This window comes from Brachycentrus maculatus, unplaced genomic scaffold, assembly GCF_059751285.1.
Source record: "Brachycentrus maculatus isolate JH-2025_06_01 unplaced genomic scaffold, ASM5975128v1 h1tg000269l, whole genome shotgun sequence".
NCBI lineage: Eukaryota > Metazoa > Arthropoda > Insecta > Trichoptera > Brachycentridae > Brachycentrus > Brachycentrus maculatus.
The window spans coordinates 3,030,532-3,048,269 of NW_028281020.1; the positions used below are offsets into that span (position 1 = coordinate 3,030,532).

At 34.4% G+C, this 17,738-nt stretch overlaps 1 protein-coding gene across 1 annotated transcript in view; it reads right to left on the minus strand.

Annotated features, from left to right (window-relative positions):
* oys (lysophospholipid acyltransferase 6) overlaps window positions 1–17,445 on the minus strand; it is an 85,545-nt gene extending 68,100 nt beyond the window's left edge. The window contains exon 1 of the mRNA XM_088266425.1: window positions 17,283–17,445. Coding sequence (XP_088122551.1) covers window positions 17,283–17,366 — 84 coding nt within the window. The 5' untranslated portion in view covers window positions 17,367–17,445. The remainder of the gene's footprint in view (window positions 1–17,282) is intronic.
* Window positions 17,446–17,738: the final 293 nt, after the last annotated feature.

The following is a 17,738-nucleotide window of genomic DNA, read 5'->3' on the forward strand; positions in this document are numbered from 1 at the left end:
CAGGCTGGTTCAAGTGAAGTCACTTTATACGCGTGTAACATTCACCACTCTACCCAATTTCGGAAGTTGTATTTTTCCTTTGATTGACGCCTTCATTCACATGCGAGTTCTCGGCACCATGTATGGCTGAGCTGAGCAAGAGAAATGTATGTAAGAATCTTCCCGAATTGTTTTACATACCTTTTTATACGCTTAAAAAATGGTAAATAAACAAATCTTTATATTCTTCTTCATGTAAATTGAGATGTCAATATTCTTTCGAAATTCATATATTTCATAAATTACACATAATAGCGGACGGTAGCTCACTTTAATACTCCTATACTAAGATTCCAAAATACTAGTACCGAATATGCCACAGATATAGATTTCTACAATATATCGCTTCATAAATGTAAATTGGCAATAGCAAATCTATTCCTGGCCCATAGAATGTCACGTTTTGATTGAAAAGATAGTTTATTTACGTAATTGTTTACTTTCAATATAATATTTTATTTTTATAGCATATATTTTATTTTATTTTTATTTTTATTCTTTATATAACATTTATAACATGTAAGTAGTGCTGGGAACAAAGTGAATGGTGCACTGAAATCAGTTATAGCAAATAAAAACCTATCAGCGGAAGCTAAACTGGCAGTGCACAACGGAGAAGAATGTGTGACAAAACGATGTATGATAGATGTGCGACTATTCGATAGATGTGCCACTATTGAAATAAGGAAGGAATGCAAAGCTGAGATAAGCATTATCGATAGAATTAAGAAAGGTGTGTTGAGATGGTTTGGACATGTAGAACGAATGAGTGAGGAAAGAACGGTAAAACAAATTTATGAGGCGAATGTTAGTGGGAAAAGAAGCAGAGGAAGACCGAGGAAAACATGGCACGATCAGGTATGCCAAATACTTGAAAGTGGTCAGGTTAGGAGTCGTAACAATCGGCGGGTATGTATGAGGAGATGCATGAACGTGGAAGAGGCGAAGAATGTTTCCAAGGACAGAGCGGTGTGGCGCTCTATTCTCTCTGCCTACCCCTGCGGGGAAGCGGCGTAATGGTTAGTTAGTTAGTTAGTTTTTTAAGTAGTTTAAAACAGCTTGATGAATTGATGTGTTCTTTTATTCTTATTTATGTAAATGGTACAATAGTACCGTATATATATATATTTTTTTTAAATAATAATAATAATAATTATAATGTTTGAACCATTTCCTATACGGTAAGCCCAGATGGAGTTTAACTCTTTACGAATTAAGTCGAAGATACTCACAATAGAAAAGATCCAGCGACATGGACCACGCTCCCGAAAGGGAAATCAATCATATGCATAAGTTATCTCCGCGACTCTCGAGAAAATTTTCACATTCCGAAATGTATGCGGGTTCTAGTCTCACGCGCTGCACATCGTGGACGGGATTCAGAGCGAGACGCCCAAACTCCGGTTTCCCCGCAGGAAGAGAGAAAACGAAAAACTCACTCCATTTCTAATGGGTCTAGTTCAGGGGTCGGCAAAGTGCGGCTCCGGAGCCGCATCCAGCTCTTTGACCTTTCAAGTGCGGCTCCGGAGCCGCATACGGCTCTTTGACCTTTCAAGTGCGGCTCCGGAGCCGCATACGGCTCTTTGACCTTTCGAGTGCGGCTCCGGCACAAATGTCCACGGGAAGATTCTTCGACTCCACGTCTTCATGCGAAGAATACGTGGCCGTAGCTAATTTGAACAAAATATATTACATACTTAAAATATACACTATAACTTATATGGTTAAGATGGTTTATTTATATGATTAAACGTAGTTGGGGTAATAATAATAAACACAGTAAATAGTGAATCATTACTAAAGTATAAGACAAATTAAATTTCTAGATTTTACATACATATTATAATACATACATATTATTGTGTTGGTACATTCGTATTTTGGATGTGTTGTTATGGTCCGCCTCCGTAGTATAATGGTCAGCACGCTCGGCTACCGTTCTAGAGGTCTCGGGTTCAATTCCCAGGGGGGGGTCAAATAAATATAAGTGATTTTCCATGTAATATTTATTCAATATTACCCTGGACTGGTACCTGAAGCGGAGGGCTGATCACCTTTCCTTCATGTGTAAACGATCAAGATAACACTGCGTTTATATTATATGAAGCAGTGCCCTATGCACCATTGGGATGCGGATAAGGGTTTTATTATATTATTTATGTTATTGAAGAGAACCTGGAATCGTGCTAAAAAATAACTATACTCATACAAACCTAACTTGATTAAACTTTCAAAACAGTTGCAAGGACATTATTCGTAATAAGTAGTGTTCTTATGGATAGTTACATTATTAGATTCGGCAGTCACTTTGTGGTAAAATCTATCCATTAATATGGATACGTTAACATTCAAAAGATTTTTTTATCATTGAATAAAATCAAGTTTTGTTGGGAGTACCCGTAATTTAATAAAGGTTTAAAATTATAAAATTATTTCCTTTATATAGACCTCTCTTATGTATAGTTGTGAAGAACTATAATTGGTACTCATGATTTTACTTTTTGTATTCTGTATGTATCATATATTGTAACTGTTGTTCTTCCTTCCAATAAAATAAAATAAAAAATGTCTACTACAATAGAATTGGCAACAGATTTGGCTCTCGAATTTTTTAAAAATCTTTGTCATTAAAACGATTTTTTTTTGGTAATTTATTATTTATTATAGCTATTTTACATATTTGCCTTTTTGGCTAGTAAGTTTGCCGACCACTGGTCCAGTTCGTACGCCTCGCAACAATACAAGGCACAAAGTTTAATGTATGTGAGGAGAATCGCGGAGGGTCGCTCTACGTATCATTACAGTATAATATACAAGCAATTTCACCCAATCGGACACGTCGGCTCTGAAGGTGGATAGATTATAAGTACAGTAAACCCCCGTATAACGTTGAGATATGTACCGCCTTATCGGAGAGAACGTTACAGGCGGTTAATATTTAAATTATATTTTAACATTTTAACCAGAGGAATTGACTGAAACGAGTTATTATTGAATTGAAATACAATTTAAAAAACCTTTTATTAACTTTATAAAATAAAACAACTTTGCTTTTAACCACTTTTTTATTGGTATTTCTCCAACCGTCCCTCGTCAAGAACTTTGTCATCATCAGGGTTTAACATGTACACGTTAAACCCTGATGGGAGTTGGAGAAAAATGTACCAGTGAAAAAATGGTTAAAAACAAATTTGTATTATTTTATAAAGTTTATATAATGTGCCACAAAGTATCTGCGAAAAACATTCAAGAAAATCAAAAGCATTTACTCCCTATTATGTTCCCTCCGATAACGCGGTACCTTCCTCAATGTTATAGGGAGGTTTACTGTATATACAATTTCTTTTACGATTTTTTTACTTCCCAAGGTAAAATTTTGCAATGCTGATTTTAATTAATTTAATACACATTGGTAGAACGTGCTAACACAATAAATAATCCCTTACCGCACCCCAATGGTGCATAGGGCACTGCTTCATATAAACGCAGTGTTATCTCGATCGATTACACATGAAGGAAAGGTGATCAGCCCTCCACTTCAGGTACCAGTCCAGTGTAATATTGAATAAATATTAGAGTGAAAAAATCACTTTTATTTATTAAACCCCCCTGGGAATCGAACCCGGGACCTCCAGAACGGTAGGCGAGCATGCTAACACAAGAAAAGCAAAATATGATCAAGTCAAAATGTATGTAAGACAAGCGAAGGAAACTCATATTAATGCAAGCAGAGCTGCTGGGGCGAGGCGTGTGTTTATTGCACCAACGTAACGTAATAGCATTATGCCTTCCTGTCGTGTCTACAAACTCCTTTGTTATTCCTTCTAGGAGTGCTCGCTTTTAGCTAAACTTCATCTGAACATCACGCCATATTCCGCGAAGACGAGACAGAAGGGAGAAAGGAGAAACAAGGTATAGTGCAATATCATAATTATTACTCATACACTCACTCTTACACTCATTTTCTACACTCATTATTTTCAGGATTAAGACATTTAGATATTCTTATTGAAATCTGTAGAGAACTAAGGGAAATATGAAGGTTTAAACTTTAGATATTTGAATAAAACGAAAATAATACGTTCGTATACGTCATCAAATTTCCGTCATCGAACGTTTAATGACGTCATATGGTTTATTGTCTATTGTTTATAGAGCTGTAATAGTAGTAGTGTGGATTGTTTGTTTACCACTACATTACCATTTGTGTTAGACAAATATGAGGGGGCGTGGGAGGGTGGACCATAGACATCGTTTCTGTGACGTCATTCATTGCCAACTTACGAATATAACGTTTTTTCGAAGGCGAATTTTCCAAAAGAAAATGATGAATGAAAATATTAATTATATCGGCTGTTATAAACACAAAACGAGTCTAATACAATCCTTTATAGGTTGAGTATGTTAAATTAGATATTCCTCCCGTCTGACAAAGATCCATTGCGAAGCAAACGAATAGCGGGAATCTACTTTACACGATATTTACAATAAAATGCCAATGATAGTGCCCGATGATTGATCGCACTTTTCCACGCTGGATATAAACAACAAATACCGTGTCGGCAGTTAGCTAATATCACTCACGGATATTTGACGAGATTATGTTAAGTGCTTGTTAACGAACAGTATCTGGAACAGTACTAGAATCTGGCATCATCGATGTATTCGTGGCTAGTAAAAATAATACTATCGCAAATAACTCGCGGAACTATGGGCCAATATATTTTTATTATATATTTCACCTAGAGGAACTCGAACACATTAAAAGTAACTTGTGCAACTAACACATGCTTATTATTTTTTGACGTCTCATCAAAGATGAAGAAGAATATGGAAGTCTGGGAATTTACGGGGCTGACGACCGTCATAGGCTGGTTTCAGTGATCACTTTACACACGTGTAACGTTCACCAATTCTACCTATTATTGACAATCACATTGTTACCCATTATTGTGAATCACTCAAGCCGGCCAATAATAGGCCACGAGCGCTGTATAAAAATATACTTTGTTGAGACATCTATTATTACTACATTGAGATACTTAATATAAAATTATTATTCTTCTTCGAACCCTTATCCGCACCCGATGGTGCATAGGGCACTGCATCATATAAACGCAATGTTATCTTGATCGTTAACACGTGAAGGAAAGGTGATCAGCCCTCCGTTTCAGGTGCAAGTCCAGGGTAATATTGAATAAATATAAGAGTGAAAAATCAGTAAAGTTTATAAAATTAGTAGAGTTTATAAAATTAGTAGAGTTTATAAAATTGGTAGAGTTTATAAAATTAGCAGAGTTTATAAAATCAGTAGAGTTTATAAAATTAGTAGTGCAAACCAAATACAAAAAGGCATAGAAATTTCCTTTAAAATCGCGTCTGAAATAATGATGTAACATTTTGCAACATAATAGTTTGCAGCTAGTTTGACCTCTCATTGTATAACACATACATAGTTTGAAGGAATATAATTGTAGAACACATAACTCGTTCGGAACAATGGACAATGTGCGCACCTACTGTACTGACGTTACTTCCATTTGACTGCTGGTAATGAAATTCAATGATTCAAACTGCGCCACATTCAAGTAGGTACTCGGTACAATTCTCGAGGCTTTGCGTTTATATGAAAAGTACCTACTTACGAATCAAACGATCAAGTGCATCGCCTACCTCGTATCATACCCTCACTAGGCTAAAATAAAAAACTGGCAAATTTATTTGGCAGGTATTAAAAATGTTTTAATTGTTAAGAGTACATTTAATTTTTAATGGTAGGTACCGTAGAACGGGGCTACTTGAGCATTGATGTGTTACTTGAGCCCAGTACAAAAAAACTATTTAGATCGTGGTATTGATCGAAGTATCGTGACAATAAGTGTCACCTGTAAGGGAAACAACGAATCATGTCGATACGTTCATTATTGTAGACCAAATACAGGTTTAAATATTTTTTGCACTGGACTCAAGTAACACATCAAAGTTCAAGTAGCCCCGTTCTATGGTACATTAAATTTTTGTGAAAATATTATGTTTTCAGTCATTTTTTCAGGGGAGAGAGCCTGAAAGATTATTTCAGTAAAAGATACTTGTTATTATTTTTGGACATTTCAACAAAGATGAAGAAGAATATGGAAGTCTGGGCATTACGACCGTCATAGGCTGGTTTAAGTGTATCACTTTACACCCGTGTAACATTCACCTTTTCTACCTATGATTGACAACCACACTAATCAAATTCTTAGAAGTTATACACATGACCCAATTTTGAAACGTTGTACAAGAATCACTAGAATTTTCACTAGTGACATCTATTGGTGAGACGAAGAAGCTTTTTTACTGAGCAGAAACTTTTATATTTGTGTGTGAGATCCGAATCCTGGATTATAATCAAATACATGAGAAACGCCAAAAAATATATTATAATTTGACCAGATAATTTACTAGCAACACTTCGAGTGTGTCCAAATACTGGTTCACAAATCTCGATTATCTCCAATTATTCCATAGTCTTCTTCATCTATGTTGAGATGTCAAAAAAAAGATAAATAACTCCTATAATTAAAGATAATCCATATTTTTGAACAAGTACTCTCCTTCTTCTTCTTCTTTTTAATGGCTTTTCACCCATCTTGGGTGTAATAGCCAGTGTCGAGTTATTTTTTATTTCCACTTTTTACATTTGACTTTCAAGTGTTAGTATTCCTGTTAGTGGGGTTAGTTTTATTAGTAATGTGAGTTTGACACCTTTACAATTGGACATACTTAAAATGATGTTAACAGAATATTATAATAAAACATGGTGATTTCACTATGGCCGATCTGCAATTGACAATTCAAAGACAATTTACATACCAATCATGCAAATAAGAAAACTTTTCACGTTCCGTCCATTATGTATGGCCAGTAGTTGCTATTTCGTTGGTTTATAGTATTTCTTGCCCAATGTTGCCTATTTGCCCATTTAAAATCAGCTGTGACGAAAAAACCACGGCCATCTACGGACGATTTTATAAAGTAGAGGGGTGAAACCAATTAATTTTATTTATGGGGGGAACCTGGAGGATTTCCTGCTCTTAAACGAATCAGCGACCGAATACTAAACACTTAAACTTTGACGGTCAAATATATTGTGCTATTGTTATAATTTGTATTGAGAATGTGATGTAATGTGACAACTTATGACCATACTAGAAATAAATTAAATAACATGAAAAAATAACTTTTAAAGGGTTATTTTAAACTAGAATGATTACAAATAAGCATGAGGAGCGATTAAGAGTGCTAAATTTTTTGAATATCTACAAACCGCTCACTCCTTTCAATAATGTCATATATCAAAAAACTTGATTTTTAGGAGAAGGTTTTTAAAGTTTAAGAATATAATAAAATTTATTAAAAATAAATATCAAGCCACTTATTTAACTTTTTACTGTACAACAGATCTTTTTAGGTAAAACCTGAAAGTTTTTTCTCCATTTGAAAAATATTTTGTATATTTAAAAAAAAAATTAAACAATACATTTTCTTCAGAATGCAAAAACAACACTTTCTACCCTGAGCGGGTAAATATAAAGTTAAAAGTATGCCGCTTTTTCTGGGATATAGTACATTTTCTGGGCATTCCGAAAACATGCACAACTGAAAATTTACGATTTTTGATATATGCCGTTGTTGAAAGGAGTGAGCGAAATGTACTTTGTCGCCTCCGTGGTGTAATGGTTTACGTGTTGTGATACCATGCTGGAGGTCCCGGGTTCGATTCCCGAGGAGAGGGGGGTGAAAATAAATATATGCGATTTCACACTCTAACATTTATTCAATATTACCCTGGACTGGTCCCTGAAGCGCAGGAATAATCAGTTGCAATTGATATTGCGGAAACTAGATTAATAACTTCGACTCGCTGCTCTGTTACATTCGAAGACATTTTGGAAATTCTGTATTGCACTGTTTTTGCAGATATAGGGCGAAGAACCGCAAACGCCTAGGCAAAGAGCCGCTCCTGCAGACCTCTGGTCTAGATTGACAAGGATCGAGACTTATACACGGGCATAATACCTCGAGAATACGAACGGTCTTGATTCGGAATAGGCCCCAGCGAGTACTTTACGGTCGTCGTATAAATAGTCACGTGTAACACATTCATTGTCTATTAGCTGGCATTCGCGCGAGGGTGTGCGGTTAGCGCTGCTGTATACCGTATCGACTGTCGCTTGCTAACAGCCCTACAGTTCCAAATACAACGATCCCAACTAAATTTTAACTAACTAATCACGCTGCTTCTCTGCAGAGGTAGGCAGAGATAATAGAACTCCACACTAATCTGTCTTTGCAAACAATCTAAGCTTCATATATATTTTTTGACATCTCATCAAAGATGAAGAAGAATATGGAAGTCTGGGCATTTACGGGACTGACGACCGTCATATGCTGGTTTAAGTGATCACTTTACACACGTGTAACATTCACCAATTCTACCCGTTATTGACAACCACACTACTCAAATTCTTGGAAGTTCTATATATATATATATATACATATGAACCCATTTTGAAACAGTGTTCTTGAATCACTAGAGACATCTATTGGTGAGATGAAAATAAGCTTTTTATTGACATATAAAAATGCCCAGACTTCCATATTCTTCTTCATCTTTGATGAGATGTCAAAAAATAATATGAAAAATACTCCTATAATTGGAGATAATCCAGATTTGTGAGCAAGTATTTGGACACACTCAAAATGTTGTAATCTAAGCTTCTTATACATATTCCGGCATTCCGAAAACATGCACAGCTGAAAATTGACGATTTTTGATTTATGACGTTCTTGAAAGGAGTGGGTGACATGGTAGGTACATATATATAAATTTAAATTCAAGTTATGTAATTAAAAGAGGCTTAAGGAGTAAATTTAGCAAGAATTTGTGATATGTCATAAAAAATAAGATGAATACGAGCAGTCGCTGATTGGCAACATTTTTAAATTGCAGTTTTTTTCTTCATTCTATAAACTTAAAAAATAACACTTATTCTGTATTTTGAAAATGTTACCAAAGAAAACTTTACTAAATATCTAACAGAAAGAACGCTTCATTGTACCTAAATAACGAAACGTGACACGATTTTTGAAACACTATTTTTAAGACACAGCAAATGATCGTCTTTCATTTTATATGACAAATTTGTGATTAATTTTCTAATATTTATGAATAAAATTTGTGTCAGAATGGCGTTAGTAAATCATAATGAATGGGAAAGGTTTATTTTGGTACGTCACTAAAGTTTCTCGTCGGCATTTGAAACTAAATTTGACCCGCGCGGTATATTATAATACTTTCAAAATAAAGACTATGGGAGTGCCGTCAAACAAGGGTGAAATAACAATTTTATATAATGGAGATACTTTTAGCAGTCGTTTACTTCGCTGTAGAGTTTTAACTACATAAAAGTGACTAATTAATTAAGCTTGATGCTTTTAACTAATTAAGAGTCATGTTAACGAAAGATCGGAGTGTCAAAGTCACTTTCAACCCGTTGCAGACAATGCTGCGTACTTGCGAGAGTGTTATTTACAGGTGCATCATTCATTATCACAGCCAGCATTCAAATTGTCAATCATAATTCACACGAAATTGATGTAGAGTAAGGTTAAGCCAATTTTACTAGAATTTTCCCAAAGTAAATCATGGATCGCGTGGCAAAACTCAAATGGCAATGGGCAGGACATATTGCAAGACAGGAGCCCACAAGATGGACCCCAAGGATTTTACGATGGAGACCTTGAGAGAACAAAAGAGGTGTCGGAAGACCCCAAAAGAGGTGGTCCGACGACATAGTCGCTGTGGGAGGTAAAAACTGGCTGCAACCAGCAAGCAACCGGAGGAAATGGAAAGAAGGGGAAGGGGCCTATATCCAGCAGTGGATAATTATTGCAAGATGATGATGAAAGTTCCAGTAAAAAGGCAAAAAACAGAACAGAAGGTTAAGCCACCAAATACCGAATAAGCCCTAATACTGCACCCAACATATCTCGGATAGTAATCGCGGAAATCTACTAGACGAGTGTTCCACTGAAAACTATACACTATACTCGTTGTAAAACAAACAATAGATACTTAAATGTCATGTCGATAAGAAATAAATTTTATATTTCAGAGAATACAGGATTTCCCCGAAGTTAGAAGTTGTCAAGCAAAGGTTCCAGATTCACCTACATATTATTTCAATTTACCTACAAAAATCCATTTGTATAATAAAATGTATATAAAATCCTACTTAAAACCCTAACTTTAACCTATATGTTGTTTTAATTAAAATACACTACTTTTAATTTATTATATAATACATTTTGTCAGAAAAAATATATAAAATCATGGGTTTTCAACCCCTGCCTTGTTGCGTATATAACATAGAAGTCTGATGATGTCGGGAACGATAAAAACCCGGTCACAAAAGTAGAAGTAGAAAAAATATACAGCAGTTGTTTTATTTTATATACTTAGGTACCCCACATTGTTTATTTTAGGCATACCTACTCGATATCATGAGATAGTATGGATATTAACCTTGGCTCTACCCGACTGAGTTTCTTTTGGGTATGCTTGGTAACAGTAGTTTAAAGACTAGAAGGAATATGTATTCGATTACCCTTTTGTATCGATTGTTGCGCGGTATGATCGATAATCCTGAAATTATCCGGAGCATTGGTCTGTATGTTCCCGATAGTTACCTATGACAGCGTCGGCATAGATTGTTTCACATTCCTATACACAGGACCAACCTGCCGATGGTTATGCCTGTAGGAAGAGCTACTGGTATGCTGAGCAACATCACGACGGATATTTAACTGCTCCATGTCTCTGAGGATGTATTCCGAAGCGGGATTCTTCAACAATTCTAACAAGAGTCTTTTTATTTACTTTTTAATTTGTGTTATTAATATAAACGCCTTAAAAATAAGTTTGTCATGTACTTATATGTAAATTATTTAATATATAGAATTGAATTGAAAAATTAGATATTTGAGGCCCAGAAGGAGCATTGCCTTGCTCGCGATGGTGGCCTTCAAGCTTCTGTCAGGGTTAGCTTATAACCTTGACATATCGGAGGGCATAAAATTATATGAACCGGATAATTACGGGAAACATACTATTCGTTCTTCCTGACTGTGTATACTGAATTGCCTATGGGGAGGATGTTTTCAAAAAATATTTTCCTTCGTGTTGCAAATGTTAACGCATCTACCCTTTCCTAGCAACTTATCTTATGTTTTAGTAAATCAACTCAAAGTTAATATACAAAAACGACCTAGAAAAAAATCATACACTTAGGAGGTACCCATTATAGTGTACGAGGATATTATTTTGTACATTAAAAGCATTGTTAACTTTGTTGTATGGTAATATAACATTCTACTTATCATTCATCGTTCACTCTGTGTAATACCACTTTAATAAACACAAATTCGTGACTACCGGTTACGGAATAATAATTCAATCATCAGGTCATTAAAATAAAATTATTAAGGTCTGATAATTATACAAAAATTAAATTTTTAAAGAGAGACAAATGAATGAATCACAATGGGAATATTTTTAGGGGTGGACTTGAATTTAAATTTATTTGGTTATTTTTTATGAGTAAGACTTTATTATTTATTGATTTGGCGTTCAATTTGAGAACTCCATTTTAATTCATGTATTAATTTTTAAATCAAACACAGTTTTTTTCAGTCTACATAGTTGTATTTTATTTAAAAAAAAAACAAATAAAAATTAGTATTGTGACAGTTATTTCGCCTAGTTATGGCGTTTTCAAACGAATGTGAAGATTAAATGGACTGACGGTCCTTATGTAGGAGCACAAAATTCTAGGAACACAAAATTGTATAGCTGCGGATAATAAGGATTGTCATAATATTAATTTTTATGTGTTTTTTTAAAAAAATACAACTTAGTAGACTCAAAAAATCTGTGTTTGATTTTAAAATCAAACACAGATTTAAATCAAACATAAAGTCATCATTAATTGCTTTACTTATTTCTATTTTTTCTAGATTATCTTCTACTACTACTACTACCATCACGCCGTTTCCCCGCAGGGGTAGGCAGAGAGGATGGAACGCCACACTCTTCTGTCCTGACATACACTCCTCGCCTCCTTCACATCCATACATCTAGTCATACATGCCCTCCGATTACGCAGACTTTTGACACCGCCAGATTTTAGGTTCTGATTGATCTGATCGTGCCAAGTCTTTTTCGGTCGTCCGCAAAACAAAGATTAATTGATTATTTAGTGATTATCTAAACAAAGATTTATTTAAATATTTTTTTCGAAAAGATTTTTCTAAATCAAAACCATTTTTACCTAACAAGCGTTTGCGATGATTTACCGATAGAAGTCCAATAATTTTTTGCATTATGATCTGATATATACAAAAGCTCTCATTAGTCGCAATTTCGAGACATCATATCGTATACAGATATCAGAAAATACGTTGTTTTTGTGGCAATATCAATTTCATGCAATTAGTGCGCTAGTATTTGTGTTTGTTTACGTTACTGAAGCCGGCAGTGAGCGGCGATTCGAGTGTGTGACATCATCACCATCGCTCAGTGACGGAGTAGGGCGTTAGCAGGCGGACGGACACAGGTGCGGCGATTCTCAAAGTCTTATGCCCGGTACACACATACACACGAATGACTTAACAAATGCAAATGGCTGACAAGACGGTATTTTCGAAATTTTCAACCTGGTGCATATATACAAAACATGTCGCTCACTCCTTTCAAGAACGTCATTTATCAAAAATAGACAATTTTCAGTTGTGCATGTTTTCGGAATGCCCAGAAAATATACTATATCCCAGCAAAAGAGGCATATTTTTAACTTAATATTTACCCGCTACAGGGCAGAAAGAGTTGTTTTTGCATTTTGAAGAAAAAGTGTTGTTTAATTATTATTTTTTTAAATATACAAAATATTTTTCAAATGGAGAAAAAACCTTTAGGTTTTACCTTAAAAGATTTTTTGCACAGTAAAAAGTTCAATAAGTCGCTTGATATTTATTTTTGATGCATTGTATTATAATTTTAAAACTTTAAAAACCTTCTCCTGAAAAATCAAGTTTTTTTTTGTTTTATGACGTTCTTGAAAGGAGTGAGCGATGTGTTCGACCAATAGCCACTTATGAAATTGAGGCAAGAGCAGATACTTCTAGAACTAAAAATATATAGAAATATAGAGATAAAATCTCGACTTCTCGAATCTCTGAGTCGAATACTCTCCGATCTATAACCAGAAACACTTTGCGAGACCGCGTAAGAAACACTGATATCCGCCGGAGCATATGTAAGACGGAAGATATCGTGAGGTGGGGACGACAACGAAGGCGATACTGGAATGAGCACGTTAACAGCATTTCAGAAAACAGACTTCCACGTATCGCCCTTCAAAGAAACCCTGAAGAACGTAGACCCCCAGGCAGACCTCCAAAAAGGTGGAGAGATAGCTGGCAGTCCGCATCTCAAGAGCGACAGACAGCGGCACAGACAGATCCTGAGGATCTATAAAAAGAAGAAGAAAAAACAGCAACCTGCCGACCATGGATATACTGAGGATTGTCAACCTAGGGACATTACAAAACGGTTGCTTGACCACGTCCGCCATGATGAATTGTAAACAAGTAAATAGAAAATATGCAACGGCTGACATATTATGATTGACCGATTGTCGCCACTTTGGTGTGCGACCAAAAACCGTAGATGAACGGATCGCCGCAAAATACATGGTTGACGGGAAACGACAAAAGACAACGGATTCTGCGCCATATGCGTTCGTAAACCGTCCATAAAACCGATTACGTTTAAATTATAGTAAATGTTTTTTGTAATAAATAATATGATACGATCATTTTAATTTAGAACCCAATCGTTTCCTTTTTACAAGCCGCGTGTCACGTTTGTTTAAGTAGCTGCTGGTAATTTTATCGCAAGACTTTTTGCGCATTTTTTGGAGGTAGGTCAATTTTTTTTCTTGTCGATGACGTTTTGTGTTGTCTGACTGATTTTCAGTTGCGCGCCGCCACTGCCTTTTAGCGATCGGCACCATACACACCTAGCTTTACTCATACAGATCTAGATGTACCAGATAAGTAATTAACAGTAGATAGGCATCCAAAATTTGGTTGATACCTACAACATTTAAAGGTACCTAATATCTAACTGATGGTAATCAATTCCGCATACCATTATCGCAATATTATCAAAATACTGATTTCAAAATAAGAAATGGAAATTCATTAATCAGAATTATTTTTTCACGATGAATATCAATAAATCCCTCATTCTTATAGTCGTCAGGTATCGAAAAAGTTGCAAAGATTAAACAGAAGACAAACGGCAATTTTTCAGTTATAACCTTCAGGCGTAATGTAATATCGCTCACTCCTTTCAAGAACGTCATAAATCAAAATCGTCAATTTTCAGTTCAGCATGTTTTCGGAATGCCCAGAAAATGTACTATATCCCAGCAACAGAGGCATATTTTTAACTTAATATTTACCCGCTACAGGGCAGAAAGTGTTGTTTTTGCATTTTGAAGAAAAGGTATTGTTTAATTATTTTTTAAAAATATACTAAATATTTTTCAAATGGAGAAAAAACCTTCAGGTTTTACCTAAAAAGATATGTTGCACAGTAAAAAGTTCAATAAGAGGCTTAAATTTAATGGTTATATATTGTATTATATTTTTAATCATTAAAAACGTTCTCCTGAAAAATCAAGTTTTTTGATTTATGACGTTCTTGAAAGGAGTGAGCGATATGTTACATTGATTCCGACTCCGTGGTGTATGTAATGGTTAACGTGTTTAGCTAGAGTTGCAGAAAACTAAATTTCCTACAAATTGGTTGATTTTTTTCACCCATATATTGAAAATAGACATTATTCAAGATGGCGAGCTAACCCAAAAGGATTCGATTCCTGAAAATCTGGATTCATACTACATTTAACTAATGCACTATGAAATCACACAGCGACTGACGTAGTAAAAAATAATTTATTCATATGTTGAATTAAAGCTATTTTTTTTTCCATAAAAAAGGCATATTTAAAAGAAAAGAAAAATCACATTTCTATATAGTGCCATTTTCGTAAAACGCTACCTGATATTTTAAACTTATTTTACTGTGTTTGGGATTCTTAATTAAACAATATGATAAGTAATCATTTTACAATAATAATTTTGAATAATTTATATGGCACCATTTTCGTAAAACACTACCGCAAGGGCGCTTACACAGACGGGAATTATGATATGAAAATGATAATGATAGATAAAAAATATATAAATATATTGAAAGTACTATTACTTTTTGTGTGTTCTCTTAGCAATTTATTCTTACTTTAGTAATAATAATGAAAATAATAATAATTTTGAATAATTTATATGGCACCATTTTCGTAAAACACTACCTCAAGGGCGCTTACACAGACGGGAATTATGATATGAAAATGATAATGATAGATAAAAAATATATAAATATATTGAAAGTACTATTACTTTTTGTGTGTTCTCTTTGCAATTTATTCTTACTTTAGTAATAATAATGAAAATAATAATAATTTTGAATAATTTATATGGCACCATTTTCGTAAAACACTACCTCAAGGGCGCTTACACAGACGGGAATTATGATATGAAAATGATAATGATAGATAAAAAATATATAAATATATTGAAAGTACTATTACTTTTTGTGTGTTCTCTTTGCAATTTATTCTTACTTTAGTAATAATAATGAAAAATAATAATTTTGGATAATGTATACTACGCCATTTGCGTAAAATACTACCTCCAAGGAGCAATTATAAATATTTCAATTTTTTTCTTCCTACTTTTCTAAGCCGTTATTGAAATAGGAATCAAGTTGTGATAGAATGGGTTCAAACAGGGTACGACCCGGAAATAGTTTGCATTAAATTTTATCATATTTAGATTTAAATGTTATATTTGGTATAATTGTTAATGTTAACAGTTTTTTTAAAAACATTAATAAATAACACACAAACATACCGAATAATTCATATATTATGCAGTTTTTTGCCTCCACTGTATTTTATATATTTATTGAGTGACTTAAAAAATATTAGCGTATCACGAGCGATATATATATAGTTATTACTTATTATATTTTAGTCTGACAAAAACAAAATAGCGAAATTATAAAACATAAGAACATAATGTACTACATATTATCAAAGTACAGTTTTAATATCTTATGTTTATACATATGTAATTAAATATTTATAATTACCCACGACATATTATGAGTTACCTAAATATTTAATAATGCTAACTAACAATTCATACATTTCTAAAAATAATATTGGTATTATTTTAATACTGGTATTAAAGGTGTCAATGAATTTTGTGATGCGAGATGTGACCTAATACCAATGTTTATATTTTTAGTGTAATTATTGAGCGTCCTGATGACTAGTAATTTAATAAATATAATACACCAGTAGATTAAAAAAAAAACGATCTAAAACTATGTAATTATAAAATGAAAATTAACTATATAAGCTGATATCGGTTGCAATAATTTGCTGCCGGTTCACGGGAAAATTAACAAAATATACTGGTGTTCCTTGGACCAGTTATCGACAGCAAGAATTAAGAGTCAAAACGTGTCTTCACTCATATAAATACATATTGAATTATGATTCAAGTGCAACAGTTCCTCCCTTGGCGGTCAGCCAATTTCTCTTCAAACAACCAAAAATACACCCCTGACTTATGAATGGACTGGCTAACTGTTGCATTTGTTAACAAATCGCTTCTACATTGATGATTTATGATAGAACAAACACCTGCATTCGTAAATGATTACAGTCAAAACATAACCACGAAAATTATTAAAACTCGGCAAGAAGTAAAACGTAAAACGTTTAGGTTTACGAAATATTATGACATGACGGAGTTTTGTAAAGCGCCGCACGAATATTTGGATAAGTTTAGAAATAAGAAGATTATACCGACATTGTGCATATTTCGAAGATTGTAAAGATTACGTGAGCCAGATAAGCGTTGTTTTGGTGAATAACCAATGTGTAAATATGTGTTATGTCAAATGCACGGGACAGCATCCGTCATTCGACTAGGCCAAACAAAGTCTCGAGATCGGCGCATCTTGCGCCGGAGGAGGTCGGAATCAAATAAAAGTGACTTACCAGATCAATGGGTAATCCAGTTAGGTCGGAGAGCCAGGTGAAGACCTTGCTTCCGTCGTAGAAATCCGAACCCATAACAGACATTTTTTATTACGACCCGGCGCAAACGACACCGACGAGCGCTAGAAAACGACTGCGGACCGCGCGCCAGAAGACACTAGACAGCTGCGAGCGCGAGTCACACACACCGTGCGTAACCTAGCGACTCCTACCGGCGATTCTGTGGTCCATTCAACGATACCTACTAGCAAATTCAATACTTTTCTAGATTTCTACAGGTAATAAATAAACATTTGTGTCGTACACATAAATTTAAATATTTCTCGCAGATTTTCACTACAAAACTAATCAAAATTTCAGTTTTAAATGTAATACATACTAAACATCTTTTATAAGAGCATTGCACTTATGTACTATATTTTATTTTTCTTCTATCAGTGGGGTGGTTTTAGTGAA